This window comes from Thamnophis elegans, chromosome 5 (genome assembly GCF_009769535.1).
Source record: "Thamnophis elegans isolate rThaEle1 chromosome 5, rThaEle1.pri, whole genome shotgun sequence".
In the NCBI taxonomy this organism is placed as follows: Eukaryota; Metazoa; Chordata; class Lepidosauria; order Squamata; family Colubridae; genus Thamnophis; species Thamnophis elegans.
This window is the reverse complement of record NC_045545.1, coordinates 32,244,393-32,270,614: the sequence shown is the minus strand read 5'-3', so window position 1 is coordinate 32,270,614 and position 26,222 is coordinate 32,244,393. Positions and strand designations below refer to the sequence as shown.

Sequence of the window (26,222 nt, the reverse complement as noted above, 5' to 3'; positions counted from 1 at the left end):
TGTACTGGATATTTTTTACAGAGTTTGTTAAATGAAAATGAGGCTTAAGAAGGGTTGAGTATAAAATATTCCAATGGCAGGTTGTGAAAACATGTTCTTAAACCATATTTAGGAAAAAAAAGAGTAAAAATTATATTTGCATGTAAATTAGCATCCGTGAAATGAAAAGCTGTTTCCTAAACTGATATCAATAAAACAAGTTCAACCCAGAAAAAAGCAGACATCTTCATGGAGACGGAATGAAATAAGCATTTGGGCCCCAGAGCTTGAGTAGAAATAAATCTGCAAAGTTACTAGAATGATCCCGGAGCCACATATAATGAACTTAACGGAAGAGAAGAACCCCTACATGCTAAAAAGTTTCACTCAGAACACACATATCACCAGATTCAAGGTTTTACCTGACTGTGCGGTCCCATCATGCTGTTGGGGTTGTGAGGTGGAGGCTGTGCGTGTGGCGAGGGCTGAGAGCCAGGCGGTCCCTGTAAGATGGAATAAAAGGTGGTTATAGATCAGATACATCCATATGCAAGAAAAGAGTTGGCTTAATGAGATGATAAATCTTACCAAACAAATAGTTTGTTTCTATGTTTTACTAACTGAAGAAGAACGGCTAAGCACATCAGAAGAGCTTTTAGATTATAAAGAAAGGAAAAGAGAGAAACAGGATTTGGGCCATAATGAACAATTCAGTATTAGTCCCCGTAATTGCACATCATTCTTGAAAATGCCACTGAAATTCTTCTAATAGTGCTGACATCGGATAGCAAACAACAAGCGAACATTATTATTTAGCCATTTCTCTTAGGATTCTGAGTAATGCATCGAATGGGTTTCTTTGGTAATTGCAATATCTGGATTAGAAACCATTAATGAACATTCTGTTGCTTTGTCACTTGGTCCAATGTTGATGTTCCACTGTTCATGGACAGCTTAAAATACATACAAGGTGTAGCCACACATAATTGGTGAGCAGACATTTTTATTGCCATACCTTACTAAATACAAACTGTGATCTCAATTAAAACAATATCTTCCAAAATACTTTAAATATTCCCTTGTCTAGACTCACTAAAAACAGCACACATGGCATCACAGAAATACAGCATGTCTACCAAATCTGTCCTGGTATCTTCCTGCATTAAAACATGTTTTTCCCAAGCTATGTTAATCAGACATTTTGCATAAGCCCAACATGCAGCAAATTTGTTTGATGGTATGAATCGTGATGCAGGGTTGGACCACACGTTTTTTCTATCTGAAAATAATATCTACAGAAAAGTCTCACTTTTCCTCAGTATTGGATCACCAGTAAATGCATTTGTTTAAATATCTGAGAAATGGGCAAAACAATTTGTTCACTCATAATCCTATCATAGTAAATTAGCATTTTATTTTCACCCGCCACACAGCTCACGGGAGTTTAAAAAAACAAAGAGAGAGGGTGTCTAAATGTATTTCTTCTGCTTCAGATTACTTCCAATCTAGAAATCTACAGCAACAGTAGCAAATGAACAGGCGTTTTAAAATATGTCTCTACATTCAAAATAGATATGTCCAACAAATGGGGAAGACATTTCTTTCGACTGAAAACAAGCCCATTGTGTCAAGCTACCTAAAGCCAGGCATGCTTTAGCAAAAAGGAACCGTGGGATACTTTGGTTGTTCTGAGTATCAGATAAAACAGAATCCAGATGGAGCAAGTAAGAAAAAGCTGACCTGCAATGGCCTCTTCCTCATTTTGGCTGTTCCCAATATGGCATATAATAGCCCCTCCCTGCCCCAAACGTCTCAGGACTGCCTCCCCTCCCCATTAACGGCCAATGTCCTTGGCTCTTTTGCCATACTCTTCCACCCCGATCAACCCAACCCACTTTCTATCTGGAATAAAACAACCCCCTTTCTTGTCCCAAAGGTGCTTTTTCCAAAATGCAATTGGACATTCTTGTTTTTTCCCCTTTGCAAATGTTTCATCCAAGAAGCTTCTTCAATTCTTGGATGAAAAGCAAAACGTTTTCAAATGGGGGAAAACACCAAGGAAGTCCAGTTGCTTTTTGGGAAAAAACACCTTTGGAATAACCATGATCTGATGTTAACAGATTAGTACAGTTGGAAGGGACTTTGTAGGTCACCATGAATGTTTGAGAATCTCCACAGACACTTAACAATCTTTTTCCTTCACTTGCACAGAAAAAAATACTTGAAACATTCACTTTTCAGCTAACCTATTCCCAAAAGTTGTTCCATACAGACATCAGTTGTTGTTGTTGTTGTTGTTGTTGTTTTGTTGTTATTATTATTATACAATTGTATCACAGCGGCCAGTTGTTTCGCCGGATTTGGCACTGGTTACTAGTTGGGCCCCACCTAGGGGCCTAGGACGTCGTAACATATTTTCGTAATATGCATGCAGATCCAAGCAGTGTAGCTTTTTGCATTTGACTGATGGTGATTTTGTCAATTTTTAACTGTTTCAAAGGTAATTCCAGTGCTTTTGGAATAGCACCCAGTGTGCCAATTACCACTGGAATTACCACTGCTGGTTTGTGCCATAGTCATTGAATTTCGATTTTTAAGTCCTGGTATTTTGCGATTTTTTTCATGTTCCTTCTCGGCGACCCTGCTATCACCTGGTATTGCGATGTCTATGATTGTGACCTTATTTTCCTCAACCAGTGTGATGTCTGGTGTATTATGCGCCAGTATTTTGTCCGTTTGTATATGGAAATCCCACAATCAGCTTGTGTCCAGTTAACTATACCAGCTGTGTATCTTATAATTGGTATTGCCCAGGTATTTATGGCATTATTATTATTATTATTATTATTGTTGTTGTACAATTGTATCACAGCGGCCAGTTGTTTCGCCGGATTTGGCATTGGTTACTAGTCGGGCTCCACCCAGGGGCCTAGGACGTCGTAACGTATTTTCGTAATATGCGTGCAGATCCAAGCAGTGCGGCTTTTTGCATTTGACTGATGGTGATTTTGTCAATTTTTAACTGTTTTAAATGTAATTCTAGTGCTTTTGGAATAGCACCCAGTGTGCCAATTACCACTGGAATTATCTCTGCTGGTTTGTGCCATAGTCGTTGAATTTTGATTTTTAAGTCCTGGTATCTTGTGATTTTTTCATGTTCCTTCTCGGCGACCCTGCTATCACCTGGTATTGCGATGTCTATGATTGTGACCTTATTTTTCTCAACCAGTGTGATGTCTGGTGTATTATGCGCCAGTATTTTGTCGGTTTGTATACGGAAATCCCACAAGATCTTGACCATCTGATTTTCGGTGACTTTTTCAGGCTGATGTTCCCACCAGTTTGTTGCTGTTTTAATATTAAAATTTTTGCACAAATTCCAATGGATCATTTGTGCTACTGAATTGTGCCGCAATTTATAATCAGTCTGCGCGATTTTTTTACAGCAGCTGAGTATGTGATCAACAGTTTCATCAGCTTCTTTGCAAAGTCTGCATTTGGCATCATCAGAGGATTTTTCGATTTTGGCCTTAATGGCATTTGTGCGGATAGCTTGTTCTTGCGCAGCCAGGAGTAGTGACTCTGTTTCTTTCTTTAATGTACCTGTTGTTAACCATAACCAAGTTTGTTCACTGTCCACTTTATCTTTTATTTTTTCCAGAAATTGACCATGCAGTGCTTTGTTCTGCCAACTCTCCATTCTTGATTTTATCACATCTTTTCTGTATTCTTGTTTTGTCTGTTGGGCCTTCAGTAGATTTTGTTCTTTACTTCGATTAATAGATGTTCTTGACTTTCTTTTAAATAATCAGCCAGTGCATGTTTTTCTTCTTCAACTGTTTGCTTCACTTGTAATAATCCTCTGCCACCTGATTTTCGGGGCAGATATAGTCTATCAGTATCACCACGTGGATGTAAACTGTAGTGCATTGTCATTAGTTTCCTGGTTTTTTGGTCCAAAAGGTCCAAATCAGCTTGTGTCCAGTTATTATTATTATTATTATTATTATTATTATTATTATTATTATTATTATTATTATACAATTGTATCACAGCGGCCAGTTGTTTCGCCGGATTTGGCATTGGTTACTAGTCGGGCTCCACCCAGGGGCCTAGGACGTCGTAACGTATTTTCCTAATATGCGTGCAGATCTAAGCAGTGCGCCTTTTAAGCATTTGACTGATGGTGATTTTGTCAATTTTTAACTGTTTTAAATGTAATTCCAGTGCTTTTGGAATAGCACCCAGTGTGCCAATTGCCACTGGAATTACCACTGCTGGTTTGTGCCATAGTCGTTGAATTTCGATTTTTAAGTCCTGGTATTTTGCGATTTTTTCATGTTTCTTCTCGGCGACCCTGCTATCACCTGGTATTGCAATGTCTATGATTGTGACCTTATTTTTCTCAACCAGTGTGATGTCTGGTATATTATGCGCCAGTATTTTGTCCGTTTGTATATGGAAATCCCACAAGATCTTGACCATCTGATTTTCGGTGACTTTTTCAGGCTGATGTTCCCACCAGTTTGTTGCTGTTTTAATATTATAATTTTTGCACAAATTCCAATGGATCATTTGTGCTACTGAATTGTGCCGCAATTTATAATCAGTCTGCGCGATTTTTTTACAGCAGCTGAGTATGTGATCAACAGCTTCATCAGCTTCTTTGCAAAGTCTGCATTTGGCATCATCAGAGGATTTTTTGATTTTGGCCTTAATGGCATTTGTGCGGATAGCTTGTTCTTGCGCAGCCAGGATTAGTGACTCTGTTTCTTTCTTTAATGTACCTTTAATGTACCATAACCAAGTTTGTTCACTGTCCACTTTATCTTTTATTTTTTCCAGAAATTGGCCACATCTTTTCTGTATTCTTCTTTTGTCTCTTGGGCCTTCAGTAGATTTTTGTTCTTTACTTCGATTAATAGATGTTCTTGAGTTTCTTTTAAATAATCAGCCAGGGCATGTTTTTCTTCTTCAACTGTTTGCTTCACTTGTAATAATCCTCTGCCACCTGATTTTCGGGGCAGGTACAGTCTATCAGTATCACCACGTGGATGTAAACTGTAGTGCATTGTCATTAGTTTCCTGGTTTTTCGGTCCAAAATGTCCAAATCAGCTTGTGTCCAGTTAACTATACCAGCTGTGTATCTTATAACTGGTATTGCCCAGGTATTTATGGCCTTGATTGTATTTCCACCATTCAATTTAGATTTCAAAATAATAATAATAATAATAATAATAATAATAATAATAATTATTATTATTATTATTAAAAACATAGATTTAAAACACACCATACTCAGCCGACAGGTGGTATTCTAATGTCAGCTGAGAATCCAGGAGGACACCCAAGTTGCAGACCCTCTCTGAGGGGTGAAGAGTTTCACCCCCCAGGCTAAGAGATGGAATATCTGGTCCGTTCTTGGGAGGCAACATCAATAGCCACTCGGTCTTGTCTGGATTGAGTGCCAGCTTGTTTACTCCCATCTAGATCCTGACAGCCTCCAGGCACTGGCACATCACTTCTACCGCTTTGCTGAGTTGGCACGGGGCGGACAGATACAACTGGGTATCATCCGCGTATTGATGATATTTGATCCCGTGCCGCCGAATGATCTCACCCAGCGGCTTCATGTAGATGTTAAATAGGAGGGGGGACAGGACCGAGCCCTGAGGCACCCCATATTTTAGGGGCCTAGGGGTCGACCTCTGTCCTCCAACCAACACCGACTGCGACCTATCCGAGAGGTAAGAGGAGAACCACCATAACACGGTGCCTCCCACTCCCACTTCTCGTCGCAGAAGGATACCATGGTCGATGGTATCGAAGGCCACTGAGAGGTCAAGAAGCACCAGGATAGAGGAATATCCTCTATCCCTGGCCCGCCAGAGATCATCGGTCAGCGCGACCAAAGCAGTTTTTGTGGAATAACCAGGCCTGAAACCCAACTGAAAAGGATCTAGATAATCTGCTTCATCCAAGGACCATCGGAGCTGAAAGGCCACCACCTTCTCAACAACCTTCCCTACAAAAGGGAGGTTGGAGACTGGATGGTAATTTTTAAGAATAGCTGGATCCAGAGAAGGCTTCTTAAGGAGGGGTCTTACCACCGCATCCTTTAAGGGCAGTGGGAAAGACCCCTCCTGTAGAGAGGTATTAACAATCCTCTGGAGCCAGCCTCGTGTAACCTCCCTGCTGGTCGAAACCACCCAGGAGGGACACTGGTCCAGTAAACAGGTGGAGGTACTCACAGCTCCCATGGCCTTGTCCACTTCCTTAGGAGTAACGATCAAGGCCCACTCTCGGCATCTCTGCAGGTACTGGCCAAGTGGAATCCAGGTCCATCCGAATCTGAGCGATTTTGTCCGACAGAAACTGACCAAATTCCTTGGCTCTTCCCTGCAAGGGTTCACCCGCATCCCTCCCTTTCAGGAGGGAGCGGGTTATCCTAAACAGGGCGGCCAGGCAGGAGTCTGAGGACGCAATGAGAGCGGAGAAATGCGTACATTTTGCCGCCCAAATCGCCACTAAATAAGTCCTAATAAAGGCTCTTAATTGTGTTCGGTCAGATTCAGATTTACTGGCCCTCCAACGTCGCTTTAGGCGTCTCTTTTGGCACTTCATCTCCCGGAGTTCCTTGGTAAACCAAGGGGCCCTCCTGGATCCACTGCTGTGGAGAGGCCGCAAAGGCGCAATCCGATCAAGAGCCCCAGCCGCCGCGCTGTTCCAAGCAGCGACCAAGGACTCCAACCGACTGTGGGCAAGGGAGTCAGGTATCTCCCCAAGCTCTGTCTGAAATCTCAATGGATCCATCAGGCGCCTGGGGCAGAACCACTTAATTGGTTCCCCTTCCCTGCAGTAGTTTCAGAAAATCAAGCCTCAGTAGGAAGTGATCTGACCATGACAAGGGCAAGGTCTTTATGCCCTTCAGTTCCAGATCACATCTCCATTGCTCCGAGAGAAACACAAGGTCAAGAGTGTGTCCCGCTGTATGAGTCGGACCTTGAATTACCTGGGTCAGGTCCATGGCTGTCATGGAAGCCATGAACTCCTGCGCCCCATTGGAGCGTTCGCTGAGAGATGGCAGGTTAAAGTCCCCCAGTACAATAAGTCTGGGGAACTCAACCGCCAGCCCGGCTACTGACTCCAGGAGTGAAGGCAGGGCTGTTGCAACGCAGCTGGGAGGTAGGTACATTAACAACAAGGCCACTTGACCCCCAAGGTCCAGCTTCACCAGAAGGGACTCACACCCGACAGTCTCCGGAGCAGGGATCCCACGAGGTGCTAATGATTTCCGGATGACAACTGCCACTCCCCCTTTTCTGGTATCGTGGTTGGTGCAGCACCTGAAACCCTTCTGGGCACATTTCTGAGAGGGGGACTCCTCCCTCATGGCCCACCCAGGTCTCAGTAATACACGCCAGATCTGCCCCCTCGTCTAATATTAAGTCTGAGACAAGGGGAGCTTTCTGAATCACAGATCTGGCATTTAGCAGCAGCAACCTGAGGCCAGGGCCCTGACATCTCTTGTCACCTGGTCTTTGGGTTGAGTTTTCAGGGCCGGAACGAGGGATCACTTTAACATAGGGAGCCTTCCTTCCCCGGTAATGGCCAGCCCCGAAACTCCCATCGTACCTGCCTCTCCCAACCATGACCGGAATGCTCCGGCCCGTCACCGTCACCGTAGACCCCCCCACCCGTCCCCTAGCCCCCGTTATCCCCAGCAGGGCATTCGCATCATACATTCTGGGACAAGAGGCGAGTCCGGGCCCCCATCCACTTCTGCTTCTGCACTCAGTGGAGGGGGCTCCAGGTTGCACTCTCAATCCCCTCATACATACCAGCCAGACATTCTCCGCATGCATACCCCACTAATAGTAAAATATTAAGATATACAATAAAAACAAGATAAAATTTTAAAAAAATTAAGTTTAAAACACGTGGGAACATTCTCTCAACCATCCATACCTACATTCACTCCTACACTCAACAAACAAAGGTGGGCGCCATTCTTGAGCCGTCAGGCAGTTGGTGCAGTTTTGAGATAAATAAGTTAATAATAAAGAAAGAAAAGTCTTTGCGCTCAGAAGCTTCTCCTCCGCGGAGTCCAGTAGTAAGGACAAAGTTCTAAAGTTTGAAGTGGATGGAGGGTTGACCCCGGTCGGAGGGAGAGAGGGCAAGTTCCCTACCCACGTCTTCTTCGTCCTCCGCTTCCCCTTTCTGTAGAGATTGTAAGCAGAGTGGCAGACAAGTCTCTCGGCAAAGGCTTGATGTATCTGCGTAGTGTCCTGTGAACATCCAGCTTGTGCCAGCGCTCCTCGCAAGGATGCCTCGGATGTGGACAGAAGTCAGGGAGGATGACTTCCTGGGCCCGGTGGAACCAGGAATTAATCTTAGGCACGAAAGAAGGGTACAGCCGAAGGATCACCCTGTCTTGGTGAAACAAGTACAAATCCTCATGGACAGCTCAGAGATACGTCTAGCCGAGGTGATGGCAATGAGAAAAACGGTCTTAAAGGTCAGATGTTTCAAGCTGGCCGAATGGAGGGGCTTGAACGGCGGTTCGACCAGAGCCCGCAAGACCACATTAAGGTCCCAAGTCAGGTATCTGTGAACCATCGGGGGACTCAGGTTAGTCACCCCCCTGAGAAAACTGTGAATGATGGGGTGACAGCCGAGAGAAAGGTGACTCTTAGGGGCCAGGATGGTGGAGAGCGCTGCAACCTGATGATGAAGAGTGTTAGGTGCCAAACCCTTATCAAGGCCGTCTTGCAGAAAGTCCAGAATGACAGGAATCGAAGCTGAAGAAGCTGAAACATCTCTGGAAGAACACCAGGAAACAAAGGCCCTCCAGGTGGCGTTGTACATCCGAGTCTTAGAAGGACGACGTGATGCCTGAATGGTGCTGATCACCTTGGTGGAAAGGTTGTCTATGCTTAAGAGATCCCTCTCAAGTGCCAAACGGCTAGTTGTAGCCACTGGGGCTCTGGATGAAGAAGGGCCCCCTGGCAGAAAGAGATCTTGTGTGGAGGAATCCGCCACGGGTCTCGGACGGACAGACTCACCAGATCAGCAAACCAGGTCCTCCTGGGCCAAAAGGGGGCTACCAGAAGGATTTCCGTTGCCTCTGCCAGGATCTTCCTGATGACTCTGGGAAGAAGAGGCAACGGGGGAAGGCGCAGAGCAGTTCCTTCAGCCAAGGGCAGTGAAGAGTGTTTACCCCCTCGACCCTCAGGTCGTGGAACCTGGTGAAGAACCTGGGAAGATGAGAGTTGGCCGCTGTTGCAAACAGGTCTACCTGGGGGCAACCGAACCTCTGAACTATGCTGTGGAACAGCTGTGGGTGCAGGCACCACTCTGAGTGATCGACAGTCGTCCTGCTTAGCCAGTCTGCCTGGGTGTTCACCGTGCCGGAGATGTGCTCCGCCTGTATGGACAGCAGATGAATCTCTGCCCACTGACCTAGGTCATCGGCTTCCGACATCAAGGACCTGGACCGCGTGCCCCCCTGGCGGTTGATGTGCGCCTTCGTTGCGACGTTGTCCATCAGCACCTGCACGTGATGACCCTGAATGCCTGTCTGAAATTGAAGCAGGGCCAACCGGACTGCCCTCAGCTCCAACCAGTTGATGCTGTGCGATGCCTCAGTCGAGGACCACCTACCCTGAGCTATCTGGTTGTGGAAGTGGGACCCCCAACCATACAGACTGGCATCTGTCGTAATGGTGAGCCAGGTCGGCTCCTTGAACGGAGACCCCTTCTTCAGGGCAGGAGACAACCACCATCCGAGCGAGCGACGCACTTTCACAGAGACCGGAACGAGCCTCAGTGAGCTGCTCTCGTTGGCCCTTTGATAGGGCAGCAGGAGCCACTGGAAGGGACGAGAGTGAAGACGTGCCCACGGAACGATGGATAGGCACAATATCATCTTGCCCAGGAGCTGTGACAGCAGCACGATCTTCGCACGAGACTGCCATACCTGTACGGCCATCTCCCTGAGGCTCTCCACCCTCTCTGGTGATAGGAAGACCTGGCAGGCGGTGGTGTCGATGACGGCCCCTAGATGCTGAAACCTGGTGGTGGGGCGAAGATAGCTCTTTTCCAAGTTGATGGAAAAGCCGTGACTCGGGAGAACCTGCATAGTGTACTGCAGATCCTCGACTGCCTGCTGGGGGGGATGACGACTGGATGAGCACATCATCTAAATAGCAGTGCAGCCTTACTGGTCGTGACCTGAGGAACGCCGCTACTGCTGTGAGGACCTTGGTGAACGTCCTGGGGGCTGATGACAGGCCGAACGGCATGTCCCGGTACTGGTAGTGCTGACCGGTGTAAGTGAACCTCAGGTATCTGCAGTGGGCCTTGCGGATGGGTACGTGGAGGTAGGCCTCTTTTAGGTCTATGGAGGTTAAGATGTCTCCCAGCCTGATGCAGACCAGGATCGACTGGAGGGACTGCATCTTGAACCTCCGATAGGTGACATGATAATTTAGCCTTTTTAAATCTAGGATTCCCCTCCAGAGTTTTTGGGGACCAGAAACAGGATGGAATAGAACCCTGTCCCCTCCTGACTAGGAGGTACCGGCTCTATGGTCCTGATCTCCCTGTCTTATTTCCTGTTCCATGAGGGATCTTTTGACAGGGCACGGGGGAACAGACACCTGATGAAATGACGGGGAGGAAGAGAGAGGAATTCTAGGGTGAGACCCAGTCAGATCATTTGTAATACCCACTGGTGCGACGTGATCTGCTCCCACTGGGCGTGAAACAATTGGAGCCCTCCTATGGGAGCTGATTCCTGACAGTCACTTATACTTTTTGAAAGGGCGGGAGCCAGATCCCCCCAAAAGGGGCGTCTGGAGTAATACGGTTGGCGACCCCTATCCCGAAAGGACTGACGGTCCTGGGGCCTGTCCGCCTGCTGGTTGAAGGGGCGACTGAGCAGAACTGGAAGAATTGATTTTGATTTTACTTTATTTGTATGCCGCCCTTTTCCCTGAGGGGACTCAGGGCGGCTCACAATTCAGGGGGAGGGAAGGACAAACAAGTTACAAACATGAAGACAATTGTTAAAAAAAAAGCGCAACAGTCATACTATTCGAGTGGGGTTGAAGTCTTTAGCCCCAGGCCTGTCGGGACAGCCAGGTTTTAAGGGCTACGCGGAAGGTCTGGAGGGTGGTGAGGGTACGAATCTCCACGGGGAGTTCGTTCCAGAGGGTCGGAGCAGCCACCGGGAAGGCTCTCCTCCGGGTAGTTGCCAGTCGACATTGGCCGGCTGATGGAATTCGGAGGAGACCTAATCTATGGGATCTTATTGGCCTAGTGGAGGTAATTGGCAGTAGGCGGTCTCTCAAGTACCCAGATCCAATACCATGAAGGGCTTTGTAGGTGACAACTAGCACCTTGAAGCGCACCCGAAGATCAACAGGCAGCCAGTGCAGCTCGCGGAGGATAGGTGTTACGTGGGTGAAACGAGGTACACCCACGATCGCTCGCGCGGCTGCATTCTGGACCAGCTGAAGTCGCCGAATACTCTTCAAGGGCAGCCCTATGTAGAGCACATTGCAGTACTCCAGCCTAGAGGTCACAAGGGCACGAGTGACTGTTGTGAGAGCCTCCCGGTTCAGGTAGGGACGCAACTGGTGCACCAGGCGAACCTGGGCAAATGCCCCCCTTGTCACAGCTGACAAATGATGTTCAAAAGTCAGCTGTGGGTCCAGGAGGACTCCCAAGTTGCGGACCCTATCTGAGGGGCGTAGTATTTGACCCCCCAGCCTGAGAGATGGAACACTTGGCCAATTAGTGGGAGGGAAGCACAGCAGCCACTCGGTCTTATCTGGATTGAGTACAAGCTTGTTAGCCCTCATCCAGTCTCTAACAGCTTCAAGGCCCTGGCTCATCACGTCCATCGCTTCATTGAGTTGGCACGGGGCGGACAGATACAATTGTGTATCGTCCGCATACTGGTGGTTCCGAGTTCCAAAAGGACTGCCTCCTGTAGGAGTAAAAGCCCTTCTTATCGGATTTCTTAGAAACTGACGGCATCACCGTCATCCAACACTTCCCCAAAGAGCTTGACCCCTTTGAAGGGGGCAGAAACTAACTTCCACTTGGAATGCATGTCCACGTTCCAATGCCTCAGCTATAAGAGATGCCTGGTGGTGACATTTGAAGCCAGGGCCCGAGAAGCCCTGGTGGCATCAGCAGTATACTCGGTGGCAGCCATGATTTTATTAATCTCCTGCCTTAACTTGGTATCCTTAACTGGAACCCTCGCCATTAACTGCCTCAACCAGAGGAGAGCAGCCCTGGAAAGAAAGGAAGGCAGACGTCTTAATTGCCCATGCAGCCGCCTGGTGCATCTTATGACAGGCATTCTCAGATTTCTTATCTTCAGCCTTAAGACCCTCTAACAAATCAGGCGGAAGCACCGATGTTGAGGTGAGGGCCGCTACCAGAGGATCGATAGGAGGCAGCTTAAGTAAATCCTCCAGGCTGGCACCCACAGTGTACAGCTTCTTATCATTGCTAGAGGGGGTAGCCAGAGTAGCAGGCTGGGCCCATTGCTTCTGAACCAAATTAAGAAACATCTTGGGAATAGGAATGATCTCCTGGACTGAGACCGGTTCCTCAAACAAATCCCCAGATAAGTCATCCAGTTCAACAGGAGCTTGAACAGGTGGAGTGGACCCCATACGGGTGGCCAGCTCAGCTTTGTCCAAAATGGTTTTGAAATTTGCAATGTTAAATAGTCCCGATGAAGAGGGCTTTTGAGCCGCTGCACCTTCCTCTCCCGAGAATTCAGCCTCCTGAACAGAAGAGGAGTGGGGGTAATGCAGGGGAGGTGGGGGAGAAGCAACCACGGGAACTGGCTGGGGCTCTAGGTGTTTAGTCTTGCGGGTGCGTTTGCCCTTGTGCAACATGCCCACTTCGATGCCCTGGGAAATGGCCCTGTTGATAACTTCCTGCATTTCCACTGAAAGATCAGGCCCAAGATCCTCCATGGGCTGAGCTCTGGGTTTGGGCCATGAAGACAGAAGTTGAGGAGCCAAGGGACCCAGGGCAGGGCCTTCTTCTAGGTCCGAAGGGCAAGCAAAAAGATCAACCTGATCTACCATCGAGGCCCCTGGAGATACTGCCCTAGACATGGAAGCTGTGGGGGAAAACTCCCGGCCCTCATCCTCGCTGTCTGAAACAGGCCTTGGCTGGGCTGGAGGAACCTCCATGGTGAGCTCCTCAGGAGACACCGATTGGGAGGACTGCATTTGGTGCTGGGCCTTGGAGAATTGCTTTTCAAGGGCCTTTTGACAGCGTAATGCATCCTTGTCTGGCCCTGATTCCTGCTTAGGGGCTGGCCTGGAGTATGGTTTGGAGCCCCTGATGGCCTCCCTGGCAGCCACGCCAGCCTGCCTGGAGAAAACCCTGGAGGAACCCCCTGCCTGGGTGGAATCCTCGGGAGCCTCCTCAGCCATTAGTAACTGTGGGCCAAGATAACCAGGGACTACCTCCACTCACCACCTTGCAAAAGCCCTGCAAACCAACAGACGCTCCGAAGAGATGTGAAGGGATCGCAGCAGCAACATCCAGCAGGTGGAATAAAGTCTGAGTGTTAACAGCTCCTAGCACTGCAGGAATGAGGCTTGTGACCAGCGGCCCCAATCCTGGCCGCTCAGGTGAAAAGGATACACCTAATTGCCAGCCAGGCCGGACAAAGAGTGGCTCCTTGCGGCACCTGCTGTGAATCAGGCTGCAGGCAGCTGCCATGAGGTTGAAATCAGAAACCGAAACTGCAAATAGCTCCCAAAATGGTGACCGGAAGATCTAATTACTTTAAAAGTTGCCGCCAAACCATCCGGAGCTCTGAGGCACCGCATCTACATGCCGGCCACCAAAGGCACGGACACCAACCGCAGGAGCCTCAGCAGGGCTTTCCCCCTCCCCAGCGAGGGTCCAGCAGCTGCCTGCGTTCCCTGCGGCGCCTGGGAGTTAAGCAGGACGTCGGAGAACCGAAGAACGAGTTAGAAACAAATTAAAGAAATCTAATTACACTTACTCAGCCTGATCACTCCCTAAACTGAAAATACTCACAGTAAATGTTCAAGAGAGTCCAAGCAAATAAACTAAATGCAGAGAAACTTAAAGCGTGTCTACTGGGCTAGCTGAATTGAAAAATCTGAGGATAATCGGCACCAGAGGCGTGGCTTAAAGTTTCAATTCAGCTCTGGGCAGTTTGACTGTATTTAACCCTTGCTTGGACTCTCCTGAGCAGCGCCCTGGAAAAAAAGAGAAACATGTTTTTAAAGACAAAACAGCTCCCTGCAGCTCCCTGCCCCCACCTTCAGCTCCAGGGTGATGGGATTAAGACATGGCCCTCAGGACACGATAGGATTAGCCTTCTAACCATCTCATCACATCACCACCTGGGAAGATTATATCACCCAACAAACCTACAAAGTTACCCCTCCATGGCCCCATGGGAGTCTGAAAACCAATCAGAATACATTTCTTACACAGGAACAGGAATCTCCAAGCAGGGCCCACGAGAGGGTATAAATCTCTCTCTGCTTTTTTCCTTTGCCCAAGACCAAAAATCCCATGTGATCCTGTCCACCATTAAACCATCTTTCCAAGCAGCGTCCATGTTTCCAGTGTCTTTCTCCCCACTTGGAACTGAACCCAGATGGACATTTCTTCCAACACATATATCTATGCAAATCTACAGCCCAGCATTTTCGAGATTGCTGTTTATGTTCCCTCACCTTGATTAACTATTCAGTGACCCAAATAAACTTTTTTGGCTATGGATTGAAAAAACACTATATTTCCCTGGAAGGAAGAAAAATCACGTTTTTATGGTTTTAAGATCAGTAATACTACAAGTCCAGACTGGTTAGGTTAAACACATTATCCACTTCCGAGATTTGAACTTCTTTTCTAGAGTGAGGTCTGAAACTTGAATATCCAAATTCAGGCTAGGAGGTACATATGTTGCTTGTTTAAATTTTTTTTGTTTTGTTCTTGCAAATAAAAACAAAACTGTAATTGATCTGGAAAGCAAATATGATTTGTAAGTACATTAGGAGAAGCAACCACACACACACTTCAGGAAGAGCAGGCGAACAGATGTTCCATACCTGCCATGTTAGTAATTTCAACAAGTGTTCGCCTTCTAGCTGCTGCCAGCAATGGCACGGTTTGTTACCATGAGCAATTTTCTTAATTAACAGACATTAATTAGCCATTTAGCAATTTTGCAAGCATTTGTTTAGCAGCTTTCCTAAACATGAATACCACTGTGATAATGGTACTGATTAGAGGATCCCCTAATTAACAGTACAGGGAAGGAAAATTGAAATCACATAAATTTAAAAGGGGAGGGGAAGTTAATGAAGGCAGGACATATTTGCACCTGTAAATCTTTTGTACAAAGGAAACTTGAGTGCAATATAAATAAAGGAGAAAAAGAATTGTTAAGAGTTAACACAGAAAGATACAAACCGAAATCTAAACAGAAGCACAATCTTTGCTGATCCTCCAGGTTATATTTAACCTGGAAAAACTGATTCCCCTTCGCATTAATAGGATCTATTGTGTGCAGGGTGCTAATGTTTGCTCATTAACTCTTCATTTAACTGAAGGCTCAGAGCTGCTCCTCACATCTTATCTTTGCTCTGGTATCCTTGTTTTAGCGGTGATAACCAAACAATGACACAATGATGTACAAAAGACATACACGCCTCAACTGTTGCGTTTCCTTTTTAAATAATTATATACAATGAATAGGCAAGAATTAGGATCCTGCCTTCTAATCCTACCCAGGAAAAGCAGTAGGATCTCAATATACGACTTTCAGACCTAACACAAAACACATATATTTGGTATGCGCCATTATTATTTATGTTTGAGAATATATGTTCAGATAACATAGAAAAGTGACCTTAATTATTCTGTGCCCTACCAAGATTTATATCTATCTGGAAAGGAATCTTTAAAGGGTCTCTGACAGTGCTCAAGAGAAACTAAACATTAAGACTATTTAATTGGAAATAGAAAAGAATTATATATGTTACCTGATGCTCTTAAAATGCTTTCCTAATTATTTTCCCCTTTTAGCTACTTAAGCTGAATGCCAATCAAAAAATTACTAAATGATTTTGTTTATGGGTTTGTGATAATTCTCCCCCAATATCCAACCCAGAGGAATAACAGCATGAAATGTCTAGTTATCAAAACAGTCTGGAATGAAATGTACTTGTTCCTATGTCCTGTTTTCAATTATGGTGGTTTCTTTTTCCTAACAAACCAGATTTGTTGCGAACAATGCAGAATCTATATGCTACGTGTATCCAGCATGCATTTTGGAGCAGAATGTACAACACAAAGTTCTTGTATGATACCATAAGTAGCATGTAAAAACTTGCCACTAAAACATTCTAGTAAAAATGACTGTTTAGTTTCAGAAAGAAATTTCTCATTTAATTTTTGCCACAGAAATGTGTTCATCAGTCACCATTTATGCATGTATGTGTTTGTGCAAAGAGAGAGAGAAAGGGAGATGGAGGCTGTGCAGGAAAATTCACAACTTGAAATATGAACATGAATTACTCATTCCTTTAACCAAACTAGTTTTTATTTTTAAAAGCGTGCAAGTAAATATTACCTGCTATCTAGAATTTAACCTCAGTGATTTAGTACACTGCTTTCCTTTTTATCCACTCAAGAAAAATGTTGTGTTGTTTGTGACGTACAATTTTGAAGCAGAAATAATCAGCAGTTAATTGAAATGAGTCATAAAAATGACAAAACCGTGTTCTTCTTCAAATGTATTATCAGCTAGCTACTAAAGGAAACAAAAGAACAGCTTCTAGAAAGCTCAAAGAAATCATCTAATGACTTCAAACTTATTTATTATAACTACCAGCAAAACTGACTGTATCCACTGAATGTTCATACACACCCCAAAGCTGTAAAATGTTTACCTTTGTATCCTACCACACTATTGTATTCCCCAAACTGTAATATTCAAGCTTCGTATACTCATAGATCTAGACAGAATTCTACATAGTATTTTCATTCACTTATCCAATTTTATCAAGCAATTTTTTATGATTCTCCTACTTTTAAAAGGTAGCTTCAAAGATAAAATACAAACCTAAAACAAATTTGTCCATACTATGAATCTGTTTCTTTGTAATATTTGAAGTTGAATAATATAAAAAGCTCAGTCAAGACAACAGTTATTTATTTTTATCCACCTTTATTATTTTTACAACTAATGCAAGGCAACAAACCTATCCAACCCAACACACCTTCCTCTTCCTATTTTCCCCACAACAATCACCCTGTGAGGTGAGCTGGCCTAAGAGAAAGTGACTGGCCCAAGGTCCCCCAGTTAGCAATCATTCCCTCTCAGCCCAGCTCACCTCACAAAGTATTGCCTTACTCACACCACCAAATAATTAAGATGATTGTTGCAATGCTCACCAGTCTACATTACTGAGCATAGGCAATACCAAATTAAATGGATACTAATTCCACTCAGCAGCATTATCAGATATCTTATCTGTACACTAATATCATTATGAGAGCCAGTTTGGAGTAATGGTTAAGGTGCCAGACTAGAAACCGGGACCGTGAATTATACTTCTACCTCAGGCACGAAGCCAGTTGGATGACTTTGGGCTAGTCACCCTCAGTCTTAGAAACCAGGCAACGGCGAATCACAAAAACATTGCCAAGAAAACTGTAGGGACTTGTCCAGCATTTGCTAGAAGTTAACACTGACTCAAAGGCATAAATACAACAAAACTAAATGTCAGGCTATATAAGAAAGATTTCTCAACTAAAGTTAAGAGAGAGAAGCAGACCAAAGGTTTTCAGGACCGTATGTTCCTGCTTTGAACTAATCCCCAATTTAATAATTAGTTTCTGATTGGCACAGTACTAATCAGTAATGTAACTCAACTATATTCCTTAATGTATATCTTGTATTTCCAGTCTAGAAAGACATTCAACTGCCCTTAGCTGCACTTAATATAGATACCAACTCTCATATCATAACAGAATTTAAGGTAAGCAAAACCTGTCTGCTGTTATATGTAGGTAAGTGGTTTGGCAAGGGATACTGTGATTTCATGGCGTTCCTTATCACTTAACCAGTTTAAGACAGCCAATACAGTTCCCATTATCTGAATTGTGCGCGACAAATAGCTCTGCTCTAGTGGAAAAATCACTTGGTTAAAAGATGGCAAGATATGAGATGTGGGGCTAGTACAAGTAGTGCTTTTGAAACACATCAATCAATTACTCACAAACGCAACGAATTTGTAAGAATTTTTAAAAAATTCAAAATATTTAGACTCAGAAGAGATTTGGAAGAGTGGAAGGAGAATCTCAGACCACTAAGAGTCGGCAACGGAATGACAGATGAAATCGGTAATGGCAAGTACTACCTGCTAAGTGATTCACTTGGAGGGATAATCGCACTCACTGGAGACATGGAAATGGATCTTAATGTACATACAGCTTTTTCACACAGCTGCTCATTATTCTGCATTCACCACAAGGACAATGGAAAGTGACTACTCCCATCCATCCACCTATCCACTAGACTTACAAGAGCTCCAGAGAAGCGCCATCTCTTATGTTTTAAAGCAATAAACATAAAACTGCATTCAAATATTGTGCTTTAGTGATGAAATAACTGTTATGTTGAATTAATGTAATTAAGTGGGGGGGGGGGAAGGCTGATAACTCTTTAAATTGATGTGAGAATTTAATTCCCTCAGGATTCCATGATGGACAGTAGCAGAGGCTTTTTTAAAGGGGGAATATCTTTAATAAGTCAATTAAGAAGGCACAAAATACAATAGCTTTTGAGATCATGAAGTTACTGTACTTCATAATGTGAAATATTATAAAATAGGTTGGAAAGATAAATAAAGGCTGGCTTGATGTTGGAAATTATGAGGGCTGAATGACCAAAGAAGGAACACTTTAAGTGGGCTGTAGGTAGGGATTTGAGCACTGTGTAAACCAGGGCTGTCAAACTCGTGACCCACAACCCAGATGCGTCATGCGCTGGCCCCGCCCACACCCAGTTTAGCAAAGGGGGGGGAGTCCCGATACATCACGTGACGTCACAATGATGACCCGAGTTTGACACCCCTGGTGTAAACACATAAAGCTTGTTACAAAGGAGCAATGTGTCCTGGATGCTAGAGATTTGCTCTATTACTTGTGTGCCTCCCTTGGCCTCCTCAGTTGCCTTAGCCCTCTGTGGGTTTGTTGTGGTTGAGGCCTCCCTCACGAAAGTCTGTTTTGTCTACAGGACATGTACAACTAGTTTTGTTCTTATGGGACATTTTTGGCAGAGTGGCTGGTTTTTGGGATGGTAAGGGAAGATATAGAAAGCTTTTCAGCAGCTCCTCTGACAATTTGCTAGTTGCTTTGGGGAACTTACTGAGAAGTCATGCTGGTTAGGGAAAAACAAAGCAGGTGGTATGTAGGAAGGTGTACATGGAAAAGGGGTTATTGGTGATCACTGTAAGCTTTGTATGTGTTGTGGCTTGGGGTACCGTGTGTTTTCCTTTCCTTCGCCCTTCCAGTTTGGATTCTTTCTTTTCCTGTAATATCTGCTGCTGCTTCTCTGACTAATGGGAAATGGACTGATGATGTCATGGAATGTTGTTGTACTTTTCTGCTGCATGGGCTCCTGGGATACTATGCATTTAGTGGAAGAAGTGGGCATATTCCCTACTTTCTTCAGGATGCTGTGATATTTCAAATGGATGATGCATTAGAATGAAAAGGAAATGTAATAATTCCCTCCAACTCCATCCTTTTGAATACAAAGTCCATATTTGAACTTGCCTCTGTGGATAAATAAAATATGTGGATTTTCTGGAAATAGAAACTAGAACTTATTGGGTGCAGCACCTGCTTAACCATGTCCCCCACCCTCTTCATCCTGCTAACAATTAGCCCCCGATTTCGATTATATAAATATCTTCCAACAGCGTGGAATCCAACTGTTGTATGTTTAACATTTGATAATATTTAAAAAATGGTAATCAGTCAAAGCAGTTTATTTTGTTTATCATTTGAAATGAATGTATTTTAATTCATTCATTCAATTCATTTAAAAGCAATGGCATTTAAAACAGGACTTATTGATATTTCTTATTTGGTAATAATATGGCCACTGCATTGTATCTTTGTTTATAGAGAAACATCTGGTCAATCACAATTGAGAACAAAGTGAGGCAGTCCATCTCCAGGAGTGCAAATTCCTTCTAAAGCCCTCAAATTTATTAGTGTTGGCACAGCTAACACATGTCAGTTTTAACTGAAATATGTGGTACATACATACATACAAAACAAAATCAGTGTAAAAAGTAGGTTTTATTTTAACTGAAGACATCTTCTGAATAACATCAATAGACTCGGCACCTGCAATATATATGGAACTTGAAAAGTTTCACAAGAAATAAGTCTTTGATCCCAATCAATGAACCAGGGATCATTTGAAAGAAGCTATCTTGGAGAATGGAAAACGGCCTCAACTTAGAAAGGACAGCCTCCATTTCAAAGGTTGGCAACATGGCACCTAGAGGTGGCAGCATCATCCGAATTTCAATGTCTCTTTTAGGTACTGATAAAGGAGAATATTTATAGCTCAGGGTTGAACTGTGGGGTCTCTCAGCTTGGTCGTTTTCTTGCAGATATTTCATTGTCAAATCCTAGGTAACGTTATCAGTGTTCTGATGATGTCACCTACTTTGAATAAAGAAACATCTGTGCAGAAAACAAGCTCAGAGAGGACCAAGGACCAACACCACGTTTAGGGTCTTTTAAATGGGTGAAATCTCAAATTATTGCCAAACCTTTCAAGATTTTTATGTTTTAGCATAATTTTGTTCTAAACTTTGTAGAAGTAGTTTTTCTCTGATAAAAAGGTATTCAGTTCTGAAGAAAAAATTTGTCCTTCTCACCTGCCATCCCCCAGTACCTTCTACTGAGAGTTTAACACAATGTTATTGACAATTAAATAGGCTTCCCAGATTCTGTTTCCCAGAGTCAAATTTATAAAATATAACTGTCAAAACAGTTATCCTTTCAAGACATAACCAGAGAAGAGTATTACACCTATAGTTGAAAGAAAAAGTATGTGAACCCCTTGGGATTACGTGGAGTTTTGCATGAATTGGTCATAAAATATGCTCTGAACTTCATCTAAGTCACAACAATAGAAAAACACAGTCTGCTGAAAATAATACTACTGAACCATTAGATATTGCCATTGTTTAATTGAACATAACATGTAAACATTCACAGTGCAGGGAGGAAAAAGTATGTGAGCCCCTAGCCTAATGACTTCTCCAAGAGCTAATTGGAGCGAAGAGTGAGCCAACCTTGACTCCAATCAGTGTGATGATATTGGATGTGTTGCTGACAGCTGTTCTGCCCTTTAAAAACACATACCTGTTGTGGGTTTACTGGTTTCAAGAAGCACTGTCTGATGTGAACCATGCCTCGCAGAAAAGAGCTCTCAGAAGACCCACGATCAAGAATTGTTGACTTGCATGAAGCTGGAAAGAGTTACAAAAGTATCTTCAAAAGCCTTGATGTTCATGTGTCCATGGTAAGACAGACTGTCTACAAATGGAGAAAGTTTAGCACTGTTGCTACTCTCCCTAGGTGTGGTCGTCCTGTAAAAATGACTGCAAGAGCACAGCACAGAATGCTTCATGAAGTAAAGAAGAATCCTAGAGTGTCAGCTAAAGACCTACAGAAATCTCTGGCACATGCTAACATTTTTGTTGACACATCTACAATAAGAAAAACATTAAACAAGAATGGAGTACATGGAAGGACACCATGGAGGAAGCCATTGCTGCCCCCCCAAAAATATTGCAGCACATTTGAAGTTTGCAAAAGAGCACCTGGATGTTCCACAGCACTACTGGCAAAATATACTGTGGACAGATGAAACCAAAATTGAGTTGTTTGGGAAAAACACACAACACCATGTGTGGAGAAAAAAAGGCACAACACACCAACATCAAAACCTCATCCACACTGTAAAACACGGCAGAGGGAGCATCATGGTTTGGGGCTGCTTTGCTGCCTTAAGGCCTGGACGGATTGTTGTCATTGATGGGACAATGAATTCCAGGATTTATCAAGACATTTTGCAGGAAAACGTATGACCATCTGTCCGCCAACTGAAGCTCCGCAGATGAGTGATGCAACAGAACAATGACCCAAAGCATACAAGTAATTCAACAAAAAAATAGCTTCAACAACACATAATATGCCTTCTGGAGTGGCCCAGTCAGAGTCCTGACCTCAACTCGATTGAAATCCTGTGGCATGACTTTAAGAGAGCGATTCACACCAGACATCCCAAGAATATTGCTACACTGAAACAGTTTTGTGAAGAGGAGTGGTCCAAAATTACTCCAGATCATTGTGCAGGTCTGATCTGCAACTACAGGAAACGTTTGGTTGAGGTTATTGCTGCCAAAGGAGGGACAACCTGTTATTAAGTCCAAGGGTTCATATACTTTTTCCTCCCTGCACTGTGAATGTTTACATGTTATGTTCAATTAAACCATGGCAACATCTAATGTTTCAGTAGTATTATGTTCAGCAGACTGTGTTTTTCTATTGTTGTGACTTAGATGAAGTTCAGAGCACATTTTATGACCAATCCATGCAAAACTCCACATAATCCCAAAGGGTTCACATACTTTTTCTTGCAACTGTATGTATAGGTATACAGAATTGTATAGGTACCCAGAATTGGACATTTAAGAGAGAGAGAGACAGAGAAAGAGATGGAGAGATCAACTGATCTCAGGTAGTAAGACTCAATTTTTTTTTAAAAGACCTCAGATGCTTTAATAACATTGGTTCTCATTGTACAAACTTCCAAACAACTGATTACATTCAGTTCTGCTATTTGGTGGAAAAGTTATGGAAGAAGTTAAAACAAAAGAAGGGAAAACTTGGGGGACATAAGAGTTGCAGAATTATTATTAAGAGATGAAAGGGCCTGCTGTGTTTTTGCTTTTTTGGACATTTCCATTACCTTAAATATTAACTTAAACTCACCACAATTGCCAATCACAATAGCTTAGCAGCCCTAACCTAATTAGTGGCACAACCCATCTGGAGAAGCAAATTCTTTTTAAATTTCTTGCCTTCGAGGTATGTAAAAGGGACATCTCACTTTCAGAATATGCCCCCCCCCAATGTAGAAAGATTAAAGCACATCCACACTCAAGTGTATCATTCCAAGCATGAAGACCTTTGTTTAGGCTTGCAAAATGTTCTTGTTTGCCTCACAGAGCGACATTCCACTCAAATTACCACTTTTAATTAAAAAACATCCAAAAATCAATTTCTGCTTTTAAACAAAACTGATTAGCAACTGGGGTTATTGCAATTCACAGCGGCAGAGGTTTTCTTAATTCCTTAAATGAAAGTGACTGGTGTAGGAAAGGCTTTTCCTAGATGCATCCAGACACCCAGGGCCTTTTATATGATAACGTCTGCTTTAAACACATACTTTTCCCTACAGGAGATTTAAAAATATCTAATTGTTTGGGAAGGATATCCCAGTGGTTAATTTAATCCACTTCCAAGATGCAGTTTGCTTGCGAACTAACAGGCAGGGTTATCCTAAAACAGCATAGGGGGGGGGGGGGGAATGCAAGAAATATCCTCCCAAAATGCAAGGCTTTACAAAGCATTCCGTTGCTAAGATGACATACAATAGTAAATACTATCCTCGTGGTTGCATTAGCTTGCTAGTGTAATGGTCGTGGCAATGTAACTGCAGAAGTACAATAGAGGCACATAATCTCAGCCACACTGCTTGCTGCATGCTCTTTCTTTCAACTTGTTATGCAGCAGTGGGAGGAGCTAGTGGTTTGGGGCTGGGCAAGAAACAGCAACAATAAGGATCTGAAAATATTTGCTACTTCCTGTCTGCTACCCTGGGGCCACTAAAGCTGCTGTGCCTGGATAGAAAGAATGCAATATCACATCTATCTCCTTCTTCTCTCGTGCCCCACAACCCACCTGCCTCCTCCTCTAGTTTTTTATAACTAAGCTTAAGATTGATTTCTACCTTCCCTTATAAAAAAATAAAGAAAACCAACCAACCAAAAACAATGCCCCAGACAACTGGATATAGTTATCTCTGTAAATATTTGCAGATGTTGGAAGATCAGGGAGAGCAGCAATTCAACAGAGGATGAATGCTAGAGCCTTTCCCTCCCTCCCACTCCGTGTTATAAATCAAACACTGAATTAAACTGTCTGCTAATGTTATTCTAAAGGTACAGAATACAAAACAACTCACAAGGTGTTTATCCAAAGAAGCCAAACCAAAATCTTTTTGGAGAGTGAGCGTGCAGCTTAATATACTCAGAATCCTTCTACATAATCATGTCACTATACAATTTTTGCTCTGCATATGTCTTCCAGTTGCACCGATTACTCAAAAATCATTAACCTTTGCATCATGATATTTTCTATTTTGGGGTAAATTTAAGACAATTATTTAATATGATGTTGATAAAAAGACAATATTTTTGTCAAGTCCAACGCAAATGATACAAAAGAGTTTGTCAAGGACAAACATTGCTTTTTAATCCTTGAAAGTGATCTGGGAAGAAAAACCCTGAAAAATATTGATATAACAGGTAAATAAAAAGCTGTTTTACGAAACTTTTCCAATTAAAAATATATTTTGATCTTAAATGCATATTTGCCTGAGTACCAAATAGGAATAAAGATAGAAAAACAAATAAGAGTAAAATATCATATAATGGCACCAAATATCACCATACTTTGACCAAAAAACCCTACTTATTCCAAATTTGGGTACTGGAATAATAAAACAACTCCACTTGCCTTCCCTGTTATCCCAGAGACCGGGAAGAGATTATTCAAGCACATAATTCTGGATTCTTTTTTGAAGTAATATTTAATTTTTAGGATGCTATCTCATTTGCTCTATTAATAATAAATGAAAACTGTTTGGTATCTTAAAAAGAAGCAAACCTAAAAAATGTATCTCCATCTACAATGTGTGATGCAGAATCCATATTATAACATTTTTCTTTTAAAAAGGTTGACAAAACTCAGATACAGTATGACATTTGCACACTAGATTGATATTTTCATAAAGTTGAGGTTGAACTAAACATAGTAATGTTCAGTAACTCTAACATTATTTTTAAACATATTTGTTCCTTTGTGAACCCAAAATTCACTTATATCGAGCCTAAGCTTCATCCACCTGGTATTGTGCTTCTCTTATGCATTAGGAGGATTATAAATCCACTCAATTCCAAATGATCACCTTTGGAAGCGGCCATAATTGCTCCATATTGTTTCAGAATGGTTAGCATGCTTTCCCCCTTATTTTGAATTGAAGTATTAAAATGCGCAGCAACTTAACATTTTTAACATTTGAAAAGATTATTAGGAAATTTATAGCTATTCTATTATGAACTTTTAAAAATATTTTTCGTATTAATAAAAGCCTTTGATGCATCTCACAAGTGTTAACTCCCAAAAAGGATCAAAGTGGCTGCTTGAAAACCTTAAATCTTGGGGAGGCTGTCATCAGAGGTGGCATTCAGCTGGCTCGGACCAGTTCACCTGAAATGGTAGTGGAAATCGCGGGTGGGCCTGCCCATCTGCCCCGGCTCTATGCTGTCCTATTTAGGCACGTTTTCAAGCCACGTGCACGATCAAAGTGCATGCACGGAAGTGTGCACATACTCACATTTGCGAATCGGTAGGGAATACCAACCCCGGCTGTCACCCATATTTTCCCAAGCAAGCTGTGGCATCTAGTAAAATATCATCTTCACGATGATGGTACCAATGCACAGGTTTGCCTTGTTTGGAGATACTTATTTTCTTTGATCTGCCTTGGGAAAGATATCTTTTATTATAATACAAATAATTAGTCGCGATTCCCCTGAGAGACATAAATCAATTAGCATTAACGGAACATGGTTTGATACAAATACAATCTCCCCATTTTTATATGTGTGTATTTTAAACTCATTCAATCACATGATTGAAAACTGGTGTGATGGTTAGATGTTTAACTCCATTTCTTTTCTCTCTTGGTTTTTCATGCTCTGCTTATTGATCATTCAGTATTAGTTGAATTTCACCTGCTAATTTTCACCTAATATTTATTTTCACTCTT

General features: G+C 43.2%; 1 protein-coding gene across 2 annotated transcripts in view; it reads right to left on the bottom strand.

Moving 5' to 3' along the window:
• SSBP3 (single stranded DNA binding protein 3) overlaps nucleotides 1-26,222 on the bottom strand; it is a 245,416-nt gene that overhangs the window by 20,537 nt on the left and 198,657 nt on the right. For both annotated transcript variants that reach the window (XM_032217942.1, XM_032217943.1), the window contains exon 6: nucleotides 402-482. In XM_032217942.1, the coding sequence (XP_032073833.1) occupies nucleotides 402-482 (81 nt within the window). The remainder of the gene's footprint in view (nucleotides 1-401; nucleotides 483-26,222) is intronic.